Source organism: Ciconia boyciana, chromosome 18, assembly GCF_034638445.1.
Source record: "Ciconia boyciana chromosome 18, ASM3463844v1, whole genome shotgun sequence".
NCBI lineage: Eukaryota > Metazoa > Chordata > Aves > Ciconiiformes > Ciconiidae > Ciconia > Ciconia boyciana.
In genome coordinates, this window is record NC_132951.1 from 12,124,380 (window position 1) to 12,141,285 (window position 16,906).

Genomic DNA, 16,906 nt, shown 5'->3' on the forward strand with positions numbered 1-16,906 from the left:
GAAGCCTCTGCACTTGTGCGTGTGTGTGTGTATGGGTGTGTGTGGTGGCCATGTGCCCCCTTGAACGTGTGGGTGAACAGCACAGCGTGACCCACTCTCTGTACTGTAATGTCTCTGTCCCAGTAGTTGCAATTTCTGCCTCTTGCTGCTTCTCCATCGCCCATCACCGCGGTGGTGGTCACTCCCTGATGGAACGGGGTGCTGGGAGCCAAGGGGGGTCCCACCGCCCCTGAGTGAGACGGACAGGGCAGGCCCAGAGGTCATGGCCAGGCTCAACCAAGAGTCCAGCTCATCAGGCAAGCTCATGGTGATGAGACAGGTCTGAGGTCAAGCTGGGAAGTCAATCTGCAGCTCAGGGTTGGGAGCTGGTGAGGGTAGCCAGGGTCAGACACAGCCCAGCAATCACTGGGCAGGTCCACAGTGATGGGACAGGGTGGAAGTCGAGCTGGGAAGTCAGTCTGTGGTTAAAGTTTGGATCAGCCAGGCATGAGCATGTCTGCAGCTGAGCTGGAGACCTCCAGGGACAGGGACTGAAGGTCCAGAGCTGAGCTGAAATGGGGCTCCTGGGCCATGGGCAGGGTGTGGATGAATGCCGCAGGGGAGGCTGGTCAGGGCCGCTAAGACATATTAGTGCTCCCAGGTACCTGAGAGGCTCAGGCTGTTGGGTTGGGCAATGCTCCTTGTCCAAGCTCCTTGCTATCTCCTTGCATTCCTTGCTTGAGATTCCCTGTGGCTCCTGAAGCAGGACGGCACAGGCCAGCTGCAGAATCGCTTCTCCCGTGCAAAGTCAGCCCACAAAACAGTGAAGAACAACAAACCATGAACATGAGATCGTTTTTAAAAAATTTTAATAGTGAAATATTGACAGTGCAATAGCCAGATGTGAATGGCAAAGGCACAGCTGCGCACCGTTATCTGGGATGTGCCAGGGTGGGCGATGGACTCTGCACTGGCAGAGGGCTGCCGTGGCACATATCTACTACTGGTCCTGCTCTGGGTTAATGGTGAAGGAGGAACCAGAAGCCTCAGCAAAGTGCAGAATTCACAAGGCACAGGCAAGCACACAGTGCGTGAGAGCAGCAGCTACCAGCCTCCTTGGAAAGCTCCTGGATTTGAGCATTTGCTCTTGCTGGCTCTTGGCATAGAGTAACTGCCAGTTCTGCTAACTATACAAGGCAGGCTCTGCCTACGGAGGTTACAGGTTTGGCCAGAGTATGCAGCAAGGCAGAACGTAGCCCTTTAATATAGAGCACGTAGGCACAAAGCACAGGAGAATCTAGACTAGTTTTTGTCAGATTTGCAGCCTAGTCTTGATGTGTTAGCTTCATTTCTGATCACAGTGACAGTAAGTGATACCTATGGTCTTGCCATGAGACACAAATTTTTACAGCCAGCTGTGCACCCAAGCTATTGCTGGAATCCAGGGGCTACCGAAGCAGGATCTTATTCACATCCTTGACCTGCAGAGTTGTGAGTCTAAGTGATTTGATCACCAGGATAGTCCCCCTGCTTCCCAACTAGTGCTCCATGAGGAATGGACTTAGGCAAGAGCTCAGTAGGCTCAAGGAAGCCCACAGGGATGGTAAGGGCATGGTGAGCAGCTAAAACCCATGCTGCTACGCCTGCTGCCAGAGAGAAGGAAGATGGCATATGTCTGTGGTCTTTGCAATCGCACCTCTGATGCCATGCAGACATTGGCCAAGGCTCCTGTGGAGAGCTGAAGCTTGCCCCAGCCAAGGTGATGGTGCAGAAGCAACAGCAGGCCTGGCTGGGAAAGGACACTTCAGACAATAAAAGGCCATGTGAAAAGCTTTTCATATAACTACTCAAAATGATAGCAGCAGCAAGAGACAAGGGCACTTTAAAGGCAGTTCTGGCAATCTTAAGTTCACGCTCAGCTCATACGTTGCAGCACAGGTACAAAAGCAAGCATGTTACACCCTTTGGGCTTTGATGCCCTGAACATGGAAGGTAAGAGAGGATCTCCAGGGCTCAGGCTCTGCTCCCTGTGCCAGTGCCAATATTTGTTATATTGATCATGCCTGCCCAGCACCGCTGCCCACCAGCCAGGGTGGGCAGGAGCCACCTGAGAGCCTCTGGCCACCTTCTACAGCGGGCAATGAGGTCAACTCCTCACCAGTCCAGGCCCTCCTGCACTGGGAGCCTCATACTCTTCTCGCTGTAGAACTGGGCATACCAGCGCCGGTGCTTCTGGATGCTGGAGTCCTCTCTGACCAGCAGCGGCTTGAGCAGATACTGTTTATTATTCCAGATGGTTATATCGCGCTCAAACTGGGGGGAGAAGGAGGGTCTCATTCAGGTGAGGAAGCTGAACCAGCAGTTCTGTGCATGCTACCCAACGCTAGGTTTATTTTTTAGTGTTTCTCCCAGATAGCCGATGTGGGACTGCTTGTGCTATTTGTAACTTGTAATGTTAAAGCGCTGTCTGCAGTTAGCAGGCGTTCAGCCCATCATAGCTCCCAAACAAGAAGCCACTTTCATCTTAGATGGCCTTTGTCATAAGAGATACTGAAAAAGAAATGGATGTTGTGTAAGTAGGAGCTGCTCCACCTGAGATTTTTGATTCATTGGGTAGCTCCAGCCAACCAGGGCTTTATAAGCTAAGCATCTGCATCTTAAACTCTGCTCAGACACACATGCGGTAAGATTTATGGAGTTTTCCTCTGTGAAGAGGTTTCTGCAGAAATGAGTGCTGCTCATTCACATTAGTAAGAATGCAAAATATTAAGCTAGCATTTATACAATACGAGTTAGCACAGCCAAGTTTGATTTGGGGTAAGTTTGATTTAGGTCTTGGCATCTGAAAATAATCTTCTGGCAATTTTTACTGTAGTGCCAGTGAAACTCTCTGGTCAGACCAAACACTTTCCTAGCTTTAACCCCTGACAGAAGGGAATGACATGAACTCTTCTGACTGCTTGAAGGGAGTTACAGGGATGATGGAGTCAGATTTTTTCTTCGTAGTGCCAGCTGGTGTAACAAGGAGTAACAGCTACAGATTGCAGTTTGAGAAGTTCAAAATGGACATTAAAAAAACAAAAATTAACAATGTGGGTAAAGCAATAATGGAACGGGATACCCAGGGAGCTGGAGAGATAGGGACGTTCTCCAAAGGAGGAGGCCTTCAAGGCCACGCCTGACCTGAACTTGGCAATAGTCGTGCCCCAGCTGGGATGCTGGACTGGAGACCCCCAGAGGGACCTTTCACCACTTCCATGAATCCCTGTGGTAAGGACCTGGAAAACCTCTGTCAGGAGTTGCCCAATCTCATGACAATTTAACAGCAGGAGGATTTCTTGGCTCAGTTCTCACCAAAGGAGGTAGGATGATCTCAAATCACTGACCTGGGATGCTGGAAATCTGGATATGGTTATTAGTTCTCTCAAAGACTTCCTCCAGCTTGGAAGAAGTTGCCTGATCCTTGTGCCCCAGTTCCCCACACACAGGAGAGGGATAGCACCTCTCTGCCATCCTCAACAGATGAGCTGCTGCAGGGACCCTCTTTACTAAACCTCCAGTTTAGCTCTTTGGGCTACTAAAACTGAGAGATCATACCAAGCACTGGAAAGATCTTGCCCATGAGTGCTTTGCTCCCACATGTATCTGAGCCCACGTGGGCCACTGCTCTTCCTTCTCACAACTCTTAGCCACCAAGGTCCAGGGGACCACCTTTGGCTGCTCTTCTTCAGAGACCTTACCTGTATGCACTCTGCTCTCAGGATGAACTTGGGGATTATGGCTGGCACGTTCTTCTGGTAGTAGATTTTGTGGACAACATTCTGCAGGAGAGGCTCCAGGGGAGTCACTGTCTGCAGGATGATCCCACGGCCCAGGAAAGCATGTTCAAAGATCAGGAAAACCAGCCCTGGCCCCACCTGCAGAGCAACAGCACACCCTCAGGGAACAGTCCCCGGCGGTCCAGCCCTCCACTACAGCAACTCCCACAGCTTGAGACCTCCTTGAGATGTCTCCTAGACTGTGCTCAAGTTCCCCTTTACTCTGTCTTTCATCAGATAATAGGCACAAAGTCAAGCTACGGCTCAGGGCCATGAGCCACAGACTGCTTGCCAACTGTTAATGCTCCCCAGGGCAGGGGAAATCCAGCAGAGCCATGCAGCCCGTATTGGCCTGGGACATTCACGGATGTGTCAGGGCTGGATGGCTTTGCTGTGGGCCCATGGGAACTCATGAGGGTTTACAGTCCCAAGAAGCTTAAAATCTAATCTTCTAGGAAGCGCTTCCAAATTTTCACTTGGTCTTGTTCATCACTGAATTACCTGCAGGTCATCAACAGCCTTATTGGATTGTTGACACCAGTCCTGGGCTCCGATCTCAGTAGCAGTGATTGCAATACAATACGGAGGTAATACAACATCCCTACTCCTGCTCTGGCTTCCTCCTTTGCAGCCACAACAGTCACATTAGGTTTTAGCTGAAATCAGGTTCAGCCTTTTATCTTGCATGAAATGAAGTACTTGTTCTCTGCTCTTTGGCGTGCATCCACACACAAATGCGTGGTCATACACTTGGTTCTTTCAAGCAGTGCAGATATTGCTGGGTTTTTAGCTACTTTATTCACTACTCCTTTAATGTTTGGTTGGGTACAAACTCTTTGTAAGGTTATTTTAATGTCTTTTTTCTCCTGTTCATTGATATCAGTGCTAAATAGCACAGATCTAAGAATTGAACAGAGATACAATCAACATCCACTTTGTGATAATTCCCTAGTTACACCAAGACCTATCCCTTATGGAAGTTTTGTATCATGACTTGTTTTGCTATTGTTCTGAATTTGTAATATGGGAATAGGTCAAATGCCTTCAAAAATGTACTAGAACAAAGTTACTAGTTTTATCAGGCAAGCTTAGCATTTCATCAAAAAAGAATCCCGCCACAACCAAAAATGAAAGTGAAAACATCTAGTTCCCATTGATTCATGTTTAGTGGCATTATTTGTATTTTCCTTTAATTCTTTATCAATTTGTGTTAACTATTTTATTATCTCATTCAGGGCCAATCTTGGCTGTTTCTGATTTTTTGGAAGTGGAGAGGGGAAAGAGAAGTGTGGTTAATAAACGTTTCCAAAACAAAAACCAAAAACACAAGAAAGGAAGAAAATAAGAAAATGAGTGAACTTTTAATTGCAGAAGGAGCTCTTGACATTAGTATGAATTTATTTCTTTAGCATAATTGTTTGTAAACTGACAAATCTTTGTGCTTTCTAGAAAGTTGCTGAAAAACCCTGAGTTTTTTGGATCACGCAGCTCAGCATCCTCAAAATGTTTCTTACTGTATACTGAGTGCTCTCTACACCTTTCCCAGGCATGTTCGCCGTGGACTGAAAAGCTCCACATTCTGTATTGTAAAGCACTGTGACAATGTGGCGTCCCTTGGGACTGTCACCAGTGTTTGCTCAGGTACTAGCTATTTATTTTTTTCAAGTTGTTTTGTGGGCACAGCAGTCCTTATTGTCGTGCTTTACCCCAGCAACCTCAGCCAGCAACTAAACCCCACCCAGCCGCTCACTCACTTCCCTGCGGTGGGATGGGGGAGAGAATCAGAAGGGTAAAAGTGAGAAAACTCGTGGGTTGAGAGAAAGACAGTTCAATAGGGAAAGCAAAAGCCACGCACGCAAGCAAAGCAAAACAAGGAATCCATTCACTCCTTCCCAGGGGCAGGCAGGTGTTCAGCCATCTCCAGGACAGCAGGGCTCCATCACGCCTAACGGTGACTTGGGAAGACAAATGCCATCACTCCGAACATCCCCCCCTTCCTTTCCTTCCCCCAGCTGTGTATGCTGAGCATGAGGCCATAGGGTGTGGGATGTCCCTTTGGTCATTGGGGTCAGCTGTCCCAGCCGTGTCCCCTCCCAACGCCTTGTGCCCCCCAGCCCACTCGCTGGTGGGGTGAGAGGCAGAACAGGCCTTGACTCTGTCAGCACTGCTCAGCAGGAATGAAAACATCCCTGGGTTATCATCAACACTTGTTTCCAGCACAAATCCAAAACACAGCCCCATACTAGCGACTATGAAGAAAATTAACTCTGTCCCAGCCAAAACCAGCACACTTATGAACCCTCCCTGTTCTCCGTGCTGCCCAACTGTGGAGCAGCCCCAATGCCAGGGTGCGGTTTTGGCCCATGTGTCTGATGCACTTGGTAGGAAAGGCTACACTGGGCAGGATGGGCAAGGACTCAGCCTTTCGGGTGACAAAGCCCTTCAGCTTGGGGTGCTGGTGGTCACCAGTGTGGGACATACCTGCCTGGCTGAAACGGTCAAATCCATCAAGGAGACATGCTTCCCAAAGACAGTTGCGGTGTGTTGAACAAGCAGCCGGGAGCAATGCTCGTTGGGCTCCAGCTCTGGCTGCCACTCAGCCTGGAGGGGTGGAGAAGGATCGGCTCAGTCCAAGAGATGGAGAGTACAGACTGAGGGGAGGTAGCAGTGAGATGGTGAAGACCATCTAGAGATGAGCACAGGTGAGGGAGTGCAGCTAAAACCCTCAGAGACACAGAAAAGAGACTGGACCTGAAGATGGGGGGATGCAGCAGAGGGGATGAGATGGGACTGATGCTTTGAGGCAGAAAGGGGACCTGGTTTGAAAAACTTTGACCTCCTCATGGCTAAGAGGGGAGCTAGGGTCTTACCTTCCAGGTGTGCTTCATAAAATCCCACAGCTTGGACCTTATGTATCTCAGATCGGATCCACCCAGAATAGCTGGTCCATGGAGAAAAGCCAGGTGAGCCTTGTCAGCCGCGTTCTCGGGGATTTCCTGCCATTGGGGAACAACTTGCCGTTGGCAAGAGCTGCCTTGGGTGCGAGCTGTCTGTACTTAATAGCAGTATTGCAACAGCACCAGCGTGACTGCAGTACAGCCCAGCACGTCCCTCCGAGCATAGCAGAGATGCTCGCAGGTACGTGACACAGCACGAGGCAACCAAATGAGCGGAGGAAGGGGCCTCAGCACAGACTGACCTGGGACTGGTTCTTAACTAGTGTATAGGAATAATTTAAACATGAAGCTCAGAAAATTTTAAGCTCAAAGAATTCTACGCATGTTAACTTCTGCAGCCACACAAGCTGGGAATCCAAGTCCTTCCTTTGGCCCTGTAAGAGTTGTAAGAAATAAAGCATTTTTGTGTTTGTGCTCCTAGACTAGATTTCACATATTTTAAAACCCCTAAACTCCACCAGCCTGCCCACAGTATGTCACTTTTTGAGAAGTTTTAACTGCTTTATTACTCAAATACACCAGCTTTCTACCAGGTTGGCAAGTAGCACAGACTGGTCCCAGTATAGACCTGTGTACAGTGGCTTGCACTGAAAAGCAGACATGAAATAAATATTACTATCCCATCAATCTCCCGAATTCTCCCTGCTTCTCACATCTCTGTCCACTCCCAGAGCCGCACCTCCTGTGTCTCACGCACCTTCTTCATTTCTTTTAATAATTCTTCATTTCTTTGTAACCCACTCACCTTAGTCGTGATTTAGTCAGCAGGCAGGCGCTGCCTTTGGAGAGAAGTGTGCTTTACATTAAAGGTCTTTTTTGTCACTGATATTTACAAATAGAAATGTTCTGCTCAGTGGCAAGTATATAAAAATCTCATAAGGTCCAAAATCCCAAGAGATTGCCCATTTTCAAAACTGCCGCTGCCTCCCATCACTCTCCCGGCAGAGCCTCCACCTGCAGCTCCCTCCGAGGACCACGGCCTCGGTCCCTTCTGTTTAGTGCCACAGAACCATTCCCCTTTTCCAGCCTCATTTCCACTGAGAGGCAATGGAGGCAACAGCTGGTTTGTTCTCCGTGGCACATTTGTCAGCCTGTGATGGTGATTGTGAAGATTAACAGCAAAATAACCACGCGTTTCCATTTCGGTGATCGATGAGTTGAAAAGCCTCCTGACACTAAGTGCCGCAATTCTTAGAGACTCTTTTTTAAAATTACATCAGTTATAAGTCAAAGCAAATTAACAGATTCCTTTTAAGTACCCAGAACATCTGCTCTCTACTCAAGAAGCCCACGATCCGTATTTGGGGAACATATGCCATACGCTCCATATACAGCACAGGGATGTATTTCTAGGTCAGCTCTGCCAGCCGCAGCGATCACACTGGGCACAGGCAGGGCCTGGTTAATTGGGAGGAGATGTCCCTGAATGGGTTAACTGGGAGGAGATGTCCCTGAACTGGACTACAGGAGAGGACCCAGGCATGGATGTGCCCACGGAGGGACTGGGCTCCCTACCTGGATGTGCGCGTCGACCAAGTGCTCTGTCTGCCCACGGAACACCCACTCTTTGGTGGCGATCTCCCGCTGCTCGGGCACTGCCCACGTCGGACCAGCCCCTTTGCAGTGGTACCAGACCAGCAGCATCCCGTTCACCTCGCAGGATGGCCAGGTCCGGACCCTCGCAAAATCTGGCACTGCAGAGGAAAGAAAGGATTCAGTCAGAAGTGGCATCTCCAAGGCTGACGCTGGCACTAAGCGTCATCTCATCCTAACTACGGCACAGAGATCATCTGTATGGCCGATATCCACGTGGCACAGACTCTCTGGTGGCACTTGCCAGCTTTCAGGCTGCTGAAGAAGGACAACACCTTCTGAAGTTCACAGGAGAGAGTTTGCTTAAATCAGTTTTATTTAAGTTGGGTGTTTTGCATAAGTCTTTTAGGGAAGAAGCGTGGCTGGCTGCTCTGCAGCTTTCTTTCACTACTCTTAAAACTGTTCAAGTAAGTAAATGTCTGCTGCGTCCATGGACCCTCCTCAAGTTTCAATGAGCTAAAAGGAGATGCTTTCAGTTATAGATGTGCAGAGAGTAAAAGCCATCTTTCCCTCTCAAGTTCAAGTCATTCTCTGTTAAAATACTGCAGTATCATGTGTTGCTTTAAGAATATATCTGCGCTCTTTCCAGTGAAATTAATTTTGGCATTTATATTTACCCAATTGTCAGAAAATGTAGCTTCTACTGGATTGGAAGGCTTTTGCCTTCATTACTTTTTTTTCTAATTTGCAAACAAGCACAGAAGATAGTGCTTCCTTATTATTCAGCCTTGTACAGTCATGTGGGAGGTGAAATAATAGGAGAAATTACGTTTCTCTTTCAGTCAATGAATATCAGAGGGGGCAGGAGGAGACCTTTGCTGCGATTTCTGATTGAAAAAATCTGGTGCTTTGGGTGGGACGCATCTCATTAAATATTAAAGAGGTCTTCATCTGCCCCCATGCAGACACAGAATCATAGAATCATTTAGGTTGGAAAAGACCTTTAAGATCATCGAGTCCAACCATAAACCTAACACTACCAAGCCCACCACTACACCATGTCCCTAAGCACCACACCTACACATCTTTTAAATACCTCCAGGGATGGTGACTCAGACACTTCCCTGGGCAGCCTGTTCCAATGCTTGACAACCCTTTCGGTGAAGAAATTTTTCCTAATATCCAATCTAAACCTCCCCTAGCGCAACTTGAGGCCATTTCCTCTTGTCCTATCACTTGTTACCTGGGAGAAGAGACCGACCCCCACCTCTCTACACCCTCCTTTCAGGCAGTTGTAGAGAGCGATGAGGTCTCCCCTCAGCCTCCTTTTCTCCAGGCTGAACAACCCCAGGTCCCTCAGCCGCTCCCCATCAGCCTTGTGCTCCAGACCCTTCCCCAGCTTCACCTAGCACCAGGTTGGGCTCTGGTTCTCCTGCCCGGCTGTCTGTCCCCTGCAAGCCCAGTGCCGGAGGAGCTGCCCACCTGAGCTCTCCAAAAGCCATCTCCATCAAAGTGACCTGCATAAGCACAGATGGCTTTTAAATCTGTTTAAGTCAACCTGACCCATTCGGGCTGTGTGGGAGCAGGGCAGCTGACTGCAGTTTCATTCTTTTAATAACTACAGATTACAATGACTCTGAATACAGCTGTTTCAGATGAAACAATGCATCTTGGCAAGCGTTTGCATATATCCAGAATATTCATTTTCATTTTGTGATGAAACACATCATTGCTCATTACTTGGAACCAAATTTTCATCTGAATGCAGCTCCTGACTGAGTATGTATGGGGGAAAAATACAGTATTAATCTTTTTCTGAAAATAACACACACAAAAAAAAGGAATTGCTGTTTGGTGAGATCTATAAATTGTTTATCTCATCCCATATAGATGGAATGTTTCTTTCACTTTGGGAGAAATAGTCTGTTCAGTAGAAAGACTGACTTTTGCTGTTAATCAATGTTTTCATTGCTATCCCAATCAATCCCAATCAGAGAAAGCTGAACTTTGCAGGAAAATAACGAAGCCAAAGCAAACCTCAAGGTAAGTCTGTTTGGTGGTTTCAGCCACACCTAGAATTGGTGACTTAAACTAAGTGCAGCCAGATCAAGTAATTGTTACATGTGGACTTGAAGTAAGACAGTCTTCCTACACAGTCAACACAAACCACATCTAGACGGCAGGTGTACGCGAAGAGCTTTCCTGGATTCTAACCAAAAGTTTCCTTCAGGCCTTAAAAGGAGAAAAAAATGCCATTGAGAGACTATGCTGTCATGCTAATGCGACAGATTTAGACACTGACGTGGTATAAGCTATTGCTACAGAGTACAGAATCATTCCTGAAACCCAACAGCTCCCCAGGATCCATCCCTGCTGGTGCGATGGATGAGTAGAGTTAAAAATCTTTTATACCCTGCTTGCTGAATGCAGGAGTTGTAGGACTATCAGAATCAAGAAGGGTGGTTATTTAACTAGCCCAAAGTCCCAGCTATCATTTAACATATGAAAGGGCACTGGAACATTATGCCCCAACATGGACAACCCAGGAGGAAAATTAGAGTGCTGCATGAAACAGGGGAGCGGGATGGAGGGTGAGTTATTATAAAGACCACTTTTCCTTAATAAAGTAGCTTTTAATGAGGCCACGTAGGGCGCTACCGTTTCTGCGGATGCTTTCTGCAGATTTGTGGGATGCTCACCTTTTTCAGCATATGGGATGCGGGTGCATTTTCCATCTTCTCCTCGAAACTGCCAACCATGAAACGGGCATTCGATGCAATTGCCCACGACGCGCCCACCGGCAGCGAGGTTAGCCCCGAGGTGAGGGCAGTAAGTGTCGATCACATAGGCTTGGCCATCCAGGGTGCGAAACGCAGCGAGCTGTTCTCCTGCAGAAATATGAGGGTATGAGGTTGTAAAAACAACATCCCCACACGAGGGGGTCAGGTAAGACACGCATTGCTCGGCCCTTTCTGAACAGGCAGCACCGACCGGCGCTTTTACCCAGCGTTGCAGGTATCTGCCTGTGCAAAGACATGCAGAAATATCCTGCTAAAAATTAATACTGGAGGTTTTCTTTCCTTTCTAGTGGCAAAGCAGTGGCAGGACAGAAATAGGGTTGCTCTGGAGAAGCTATTTAACCACGAGATGGCACCAGGCAGCTGCCAGAGCCGGGGCCGCTGCTGCTGCCCAGGGCTGCGGGCAGGGGAGACCTGCCAGGCAGCAGCTGCCTGCCAGGCAGGCTGCAGGCAGGAGGCATTTGCTGGCTGCAAAAAGGGCCATGCAAAATTGGGATGGCAGCTGCTGTAGCAAATGCCCAGGGTGTGGTGGCCGTCAGCTCGCTGGCCCGGGTTTAAAAGACACCCCAGAGCAGTGACCCGGCCCATCGCACCCTGTTCCACAGGCAGCACTTTGGCACCCTGCAGAGGGGGGCAGCTTCCCGGTGTCCCAAGGCGCTGCTGTAGTGCAGAAACGTCCATGCTGAAGGGCATTGCCTTGCTCCAGGCAGGGGGAGCATAATTTCTCCTGGTTGTCTCTAAACCCTCATGATTTGACCCTCAGCCCTGGTTTTTGAGCTCGTGGAGCCTGTTTCAGCTGCAGGATAAAAGGTGCCTTCACAAAAATGTTTAAAGATTTAGGCTGCTTCCCCTGCTAAGGGAGAAGTACACAGAGAAGAGCAATAGCTGCATTTAAAGAGAACTCCATTCCCATCCCTTTGCCCAATAGGTGTAGAGTAGAGCGCACGGGCTCATACATTTCAGGAATCTCTGCTATGGTAGCTGGAAGGAGAAGCCTTTCATCTGTTTGCTCTTGAATTCCAAGAGCTGTCCACACTGCAGCTCAGCAGCAAATCCCTTTCTCGGGCAAGGACCGAGCCAGAGCACTGACACCTCCTCATCAAAAGGGAATTTTCTGCTGAAGCAAAGGGAAGCCCCTGACTCTGGTCTGCTCCTTGTGGGGAGTGAAGGAGAGTTGGTGCTGGCGTGGCTGGGGCCGTATTGCCCCAGCACTTAGACCTGCTTTTCTCCGTCACTGGGCCTGGTTCCTTGCGGTCCCTGAAGCAATGTGAGGTTTGCTCTGCTGGGATCTGTCCCTGCTCGGTTCTGGGATCGTCCTGTTCCTCCCCACCCCCAGGGTAGCACTGCGTTAGCTGAGCAAGAAACTATTAAAATGGAGAGACAGACAGTACCTGCTCTATAGCCACAGAGCTGTTCATGGCACTGCTCTGCCCAGCTGTGCAAGGCAACCATGGCTGGATGGCATGCCACGGTATTACCTAAATAAATGCTCTTCCTGGAGGCACTGAATAGGTGCCAGGTACTTTCCTGGCCAGGCACAGAGCTGCTCCAAGGGTGCTGCAGCACTGCAGACCTGTCAGCACCCACATCCCTGCCAGCGGCTCAGAGGAGAGGGGCTGCTCATTGGTGACCTGGCCTGAAAGCAAAGCTAGACCTGCTCCAGTGCCGCCTCAAGTCATGTCCTGGTTGGAAGGGGACACAGCTGGTCTGGGAGCTCAGAAGTACCTGGGGGCTGTTCGTACAGACATGGCCACTGAGTTAAAGGCCAGGGTGCTCCAAGGTCCTCTCTTCCATACTGTGCCTCAGGTTATGCATATATGTATTCAGTTTTCATCAGCTCGTGAAATCTGATCGTTATAGCAGTTGCTGTAACTTGAAGCTCAACAAGTGAGATAAGACCAACCAAACTTTGGGAGCCAAGTTCTGCCCTATTTTCCCAGACAGCCACACTGATGACAAGTGACACAGTGTGAGCTATCCCACCCAAACCCACTTTCCTTAATTGAAGTTTTGTGGTCTGGGCAAATAAAAGGAAACCCTGCGAACTTTCCCAGCCTTCGAGCCTAGGAAGGATTATTTCTGCTATCTGGCAGAAATGAGTTGTTGTACTCCAGCACCTGGAGATATCCCTCCTTATGCAGGGCACCTGGCTCTGCTTTCCCTGCAGTCTTTCTGGAAGGATCACACATCTGCTGGCAGCAGGCACAGGGGAGTGGAGGCACCGAGGTGCAGGTCCTTCCCCCTGCCCCAGGTAACAGGGATTCATTCTGAAACACCAGCATTTTCCTCTCTCTCTAACCTGCCTATCTACCAACCTGAGGTTTGGCGCAAAGGGGGAAAAGCAGGGAAAGGGTTTCTGCCTGTCGTCGGAGGTGTGGCAGGTTCACCAGGAGCAGCGGCAGTGTGGACACGTGGAGGAGCAGCCTTGGATGGGTCAGACCAGAGCACTGCAGCCAGAGCACTTGGAGCCCGGGGTGCCCCAGACACATGCCCCAGGGAGCAACCCTGCAGCCTGGTGCTTTGCCCACCGAAGTTTTAAGATGGTTTTACTCCAAGAAGGTCTCACCTCTAGAGCTTTCCTTAAAACATACAGTCTAGAGCTCTTCTGCCTTGAAGATATGAAGCAGTGCCCATGGCCAGACCTTTGCTGGGCTGTCCAAAACCCTCTCCCAGGACTCCTGAGCCTTTGCCTCCAGCCTTTGCACTCTGGAGCCAGCAGAGCCAGAGAAGCAGCTGATCTTTGCTCTGACTTGTGTATCAAATCTGATGTCTCTCCGCTTGGGAAGACAGTATCCTGGGCTAAGATACACTGAAAAACTCTGTTGCAGGTGAATCTTAGAGCATTAACAGCCACATACTGATGTTTTCCTATTAAATTAGCCTAATTTTTTATGGAAAACAAACAGCAATTGTAGCAAGAATAACATATGGGACATAAAGAGCCCCAAGGCCATTGTGCAGTTCTGGGCACTTGGCTGGGAAAGCAGAGGCTGGGAGAGAGCAGCTCAGAGGATGCGCTCTGGGGCTTTCCTGCGCAGGAGCCTCACTGGGGTCTGAGCAGCTTCCCTGCAGCAAGCACCCGGACAGCAGTGCCACGCGGTGCCCGCAGATCGGAGAAGCTCTCACCCCACTTCCACACAATCTCCGGAGAGAATGAGGCTTTCCTGCGTGCTCAGTGCCATGTTTTGGAAGGTGTCTTGTCCCAAAGGATGAGTCTTGCAGGGACTGAGTCAGTTATTCTTTCATCTCCTCTGGCTTGCTGCCTCCGGAGCAGGGCTGTATTTCCAGGCTATGCTCAGAGACTCCAAAATAAATTAGACACCCACAAACACGGAGGCTACAGGTGTTTAACTGTCTTATTTACTGATCTTCCTGACACTGGTACACTACTGTCACTCTGCCACTAGAAGGGATTTTTACCTGCACATTTCAGCCAGAGTCAGAGGACTGGGTGACAGGAATCAGGCTTCAGGCAGACAACCAAGGGAGTCATAACAGATAGGCTGGTGGGGGCTCTCTAGGACGTGTATATTGAATTGAATAGGTCCCATTATGCAAAAAAACAAAACCCAAATCCAAATAAATTCACAGGAGAGGATGGCTCTTAAAAACAGAAAAACCCCACACTTTCACCACTGAATCTGAGGGATTTCAATGCAGAAACATCCCTTATGATGAGGAAGACACCAGCACAAGTTCAAAACCATCTTCAAAGGAACATGAACCATCTGAAAGGACCCTGGGGAAGCACAGCACCCCTCTGGACGAGGCCGTGAGGGCCCATCCTGCTTTCCCCAGGACATGGGGAGCTGCAGGCAGTGATGCCTGGGAGGAGAGCCCAGGCAGCGAGATGCTTCAGTGTCCCAGCAAGGAGCCCAGACAGGGGTGCCCTGAGAGTGTGCTCAAGGAGCCTGTGCCATGATGTCCCCAGGGCCCCAGCAGGCATACTCAATGCCCATGCAAAAGCCCAGGCCGTGACACCCTTGGTGCCCCTGTGTGGGTGCTGGATGGTTGCTCTGAAAGGGATGCCTGGCCAGAGTTGTCCCAGTGCCACAGCAGAGCCCCCAGGCAGGGGTGCCCAGGCAGAGATGCCCAGGCAGGGATGTCCTGGTGCCCCGGTGGGGATGGCCAAGCAGGGGTGTCCTGGTGACATGACGGGGATGCCGGCTGGGATGTGCCAGTGTCGCAGCAACCCAGGCAGGGATGACCCAGTGTCCCAGCAGTGTGCCCAGGCAGGGATGTCCGATCCCCCAGCAGGGATGCCCGGGCAGGTATGCCCTGGTAGGGAGGCCCTGGCAGGGATGCCCCGGTATCCCGGCGGGGATGCCCGGGCAGGGATGCCTTGGTACGGAGGCAGGGATGCCCTGGCAGGGATGCCCGACAGGGATGCCCTGCACACTGGCCAGAATCCCGAGCCTCGTCGCGCCCGTTGCCGGGGCGGGGGCCGGGGGCACCCGTCGGGGCTGCGGCGGCTGGCACTCACCGAGCAGGGCGAGGCTGCGGACGGCGCCGCGGGGCAGCTGCGCGGAGTCGAGCAGGCGGTACCAGCCGTCGGGGTAGGGCGGCGGCAGGGCGCCGGGGCGGCGGGCGCGGCGGGCGAGGCGGGCAGCCTGCCTGCGGCTCAGCCCGGGGGCCGGCAGGTAGCCCACCTGCCCGGGGCTGCGCCGCAGCGCCAGCGGCCCGGAGCAGCCCAGCAGCAGCAGGACGAGAAGGAGGAGGAGGAGGAGGAGGAGGAGGAGGAAGAGCAGCGCCCCGCGCCCCGGCCCCGCCGCCAGCAGCGCCGCGCCGCCCCACCCGCTCCCCATAGCGCGGCCGGTCCCGCCGCCGCCGCCGCCGCCCCTTATAGCGCGGCCGGCCCCGCCCGGGGAGGCGCTCCGTGGGCGGGGGGGACACGGGGACACGGGAGTCCCCACCCCGGGGACCCCCCGGGCACCCCCGGCTGCCTCCCGGGCTGCGGCGGTGGGAGCGCGGGCGGATCCCCTCCGCTCGGCCCAAGACGGCTCCCGCTCGGGGGGCTGAGCGGAGGGGGTCGGGGCGAGAAGAGGCTGAGGGAGGGGGGTTCGCTTCGACTGGGGCAAGGGAGGCAAATCGGGGTGGGGGGGTCCAACTGCAGCCTGCTGCCAGCTCGGGGTTACGGAGCGGAGGGAGCCGGGCTCTTCTCCAAGACGCACAGCAAAGAGGCGGCGAGCACAAGCTGCAGCAGAGGGAACTCCGCTTGCACGTGAGGAAAAATAATGCTTCCTTGAAAGAGTGGTCTTAAATCCAGTAGATATGTTAATTAGATCAATAAATACCCCAGCATCCTCCTGAGCTGCTATCCCATGCTTAGAAAGGGGGACCCCGGTGTTGGGGCTGGCTTTGACATTGGGCACCTGACAGGACCCTGACAGGTCTCTGAGAGTTCAAAAGCAGCTCAGAGAGATGCCAGCCCAGAAAACAGGGGTAACAAGGGACTTGGATCCTCCCCATGCAGAGAGGATAAATCAAGGCAAAGCCAAAGTTGGGCTACTGAAGCACGCCAGCTGGCTGGAAAAGTGAGGCAGAGAAGTAATGCTTGATTTAGTCCGAAGAATTCCACAGGTTCAAGTAACTGTAGAAAAGCCACCTGTCAAGGAGATATAGTCAGAGGTTTCTAGGAGAAGCAGCAACCCAAAATACCCACCCTAGTACTGAGTAATTGGAAAGGGAAAAGTACACAGAAATGGAGCATCTGGCTGAAGCAAAAGAAGCAACTAAAAGGGTGAATTCAGACAGGATGAACTGCTTGAAGACCTCACATGAAAGGTTCATGTAAATATGACCTATTGGAAACCTGTTCTAG

General features: G+C 51.1%; 1 protein-coding gene across 1 annotated transcript; it reads right to left on the minus strand.

Moving 5' to 3' along the window:
* Positions 1 to 2,133: 2,133 nt before the first annotated feature.
* On the minus strand, positions 2,134 to 15,890 carry LOC140661403 (cholesterol 7-desaturase nvd-like). Its single transcript, XM_072883472.1, has 7 exons — positions 15,569 to 15,890; positions 10,987 to 11,175; positions 8,270 to 8,448; positions 6,668 to 6,793; positions 6,279 to 6,398; positions 3,720 to 3,896; positions 2,134 to 2,292 (listed from the first exon to the last, which is right to left on the minus strand). Exons 1-7 carry the CDS (start codon positions 15,888 to 15,890, stop codon positions 2,134 to 2,136), a joined length of 1,272 nt encoding a protein of 423 aa, XP_072739573.1.
* Between the last annotated feature and the right edge of the window lie 1,016 nt (positions 15,891 to 16,906).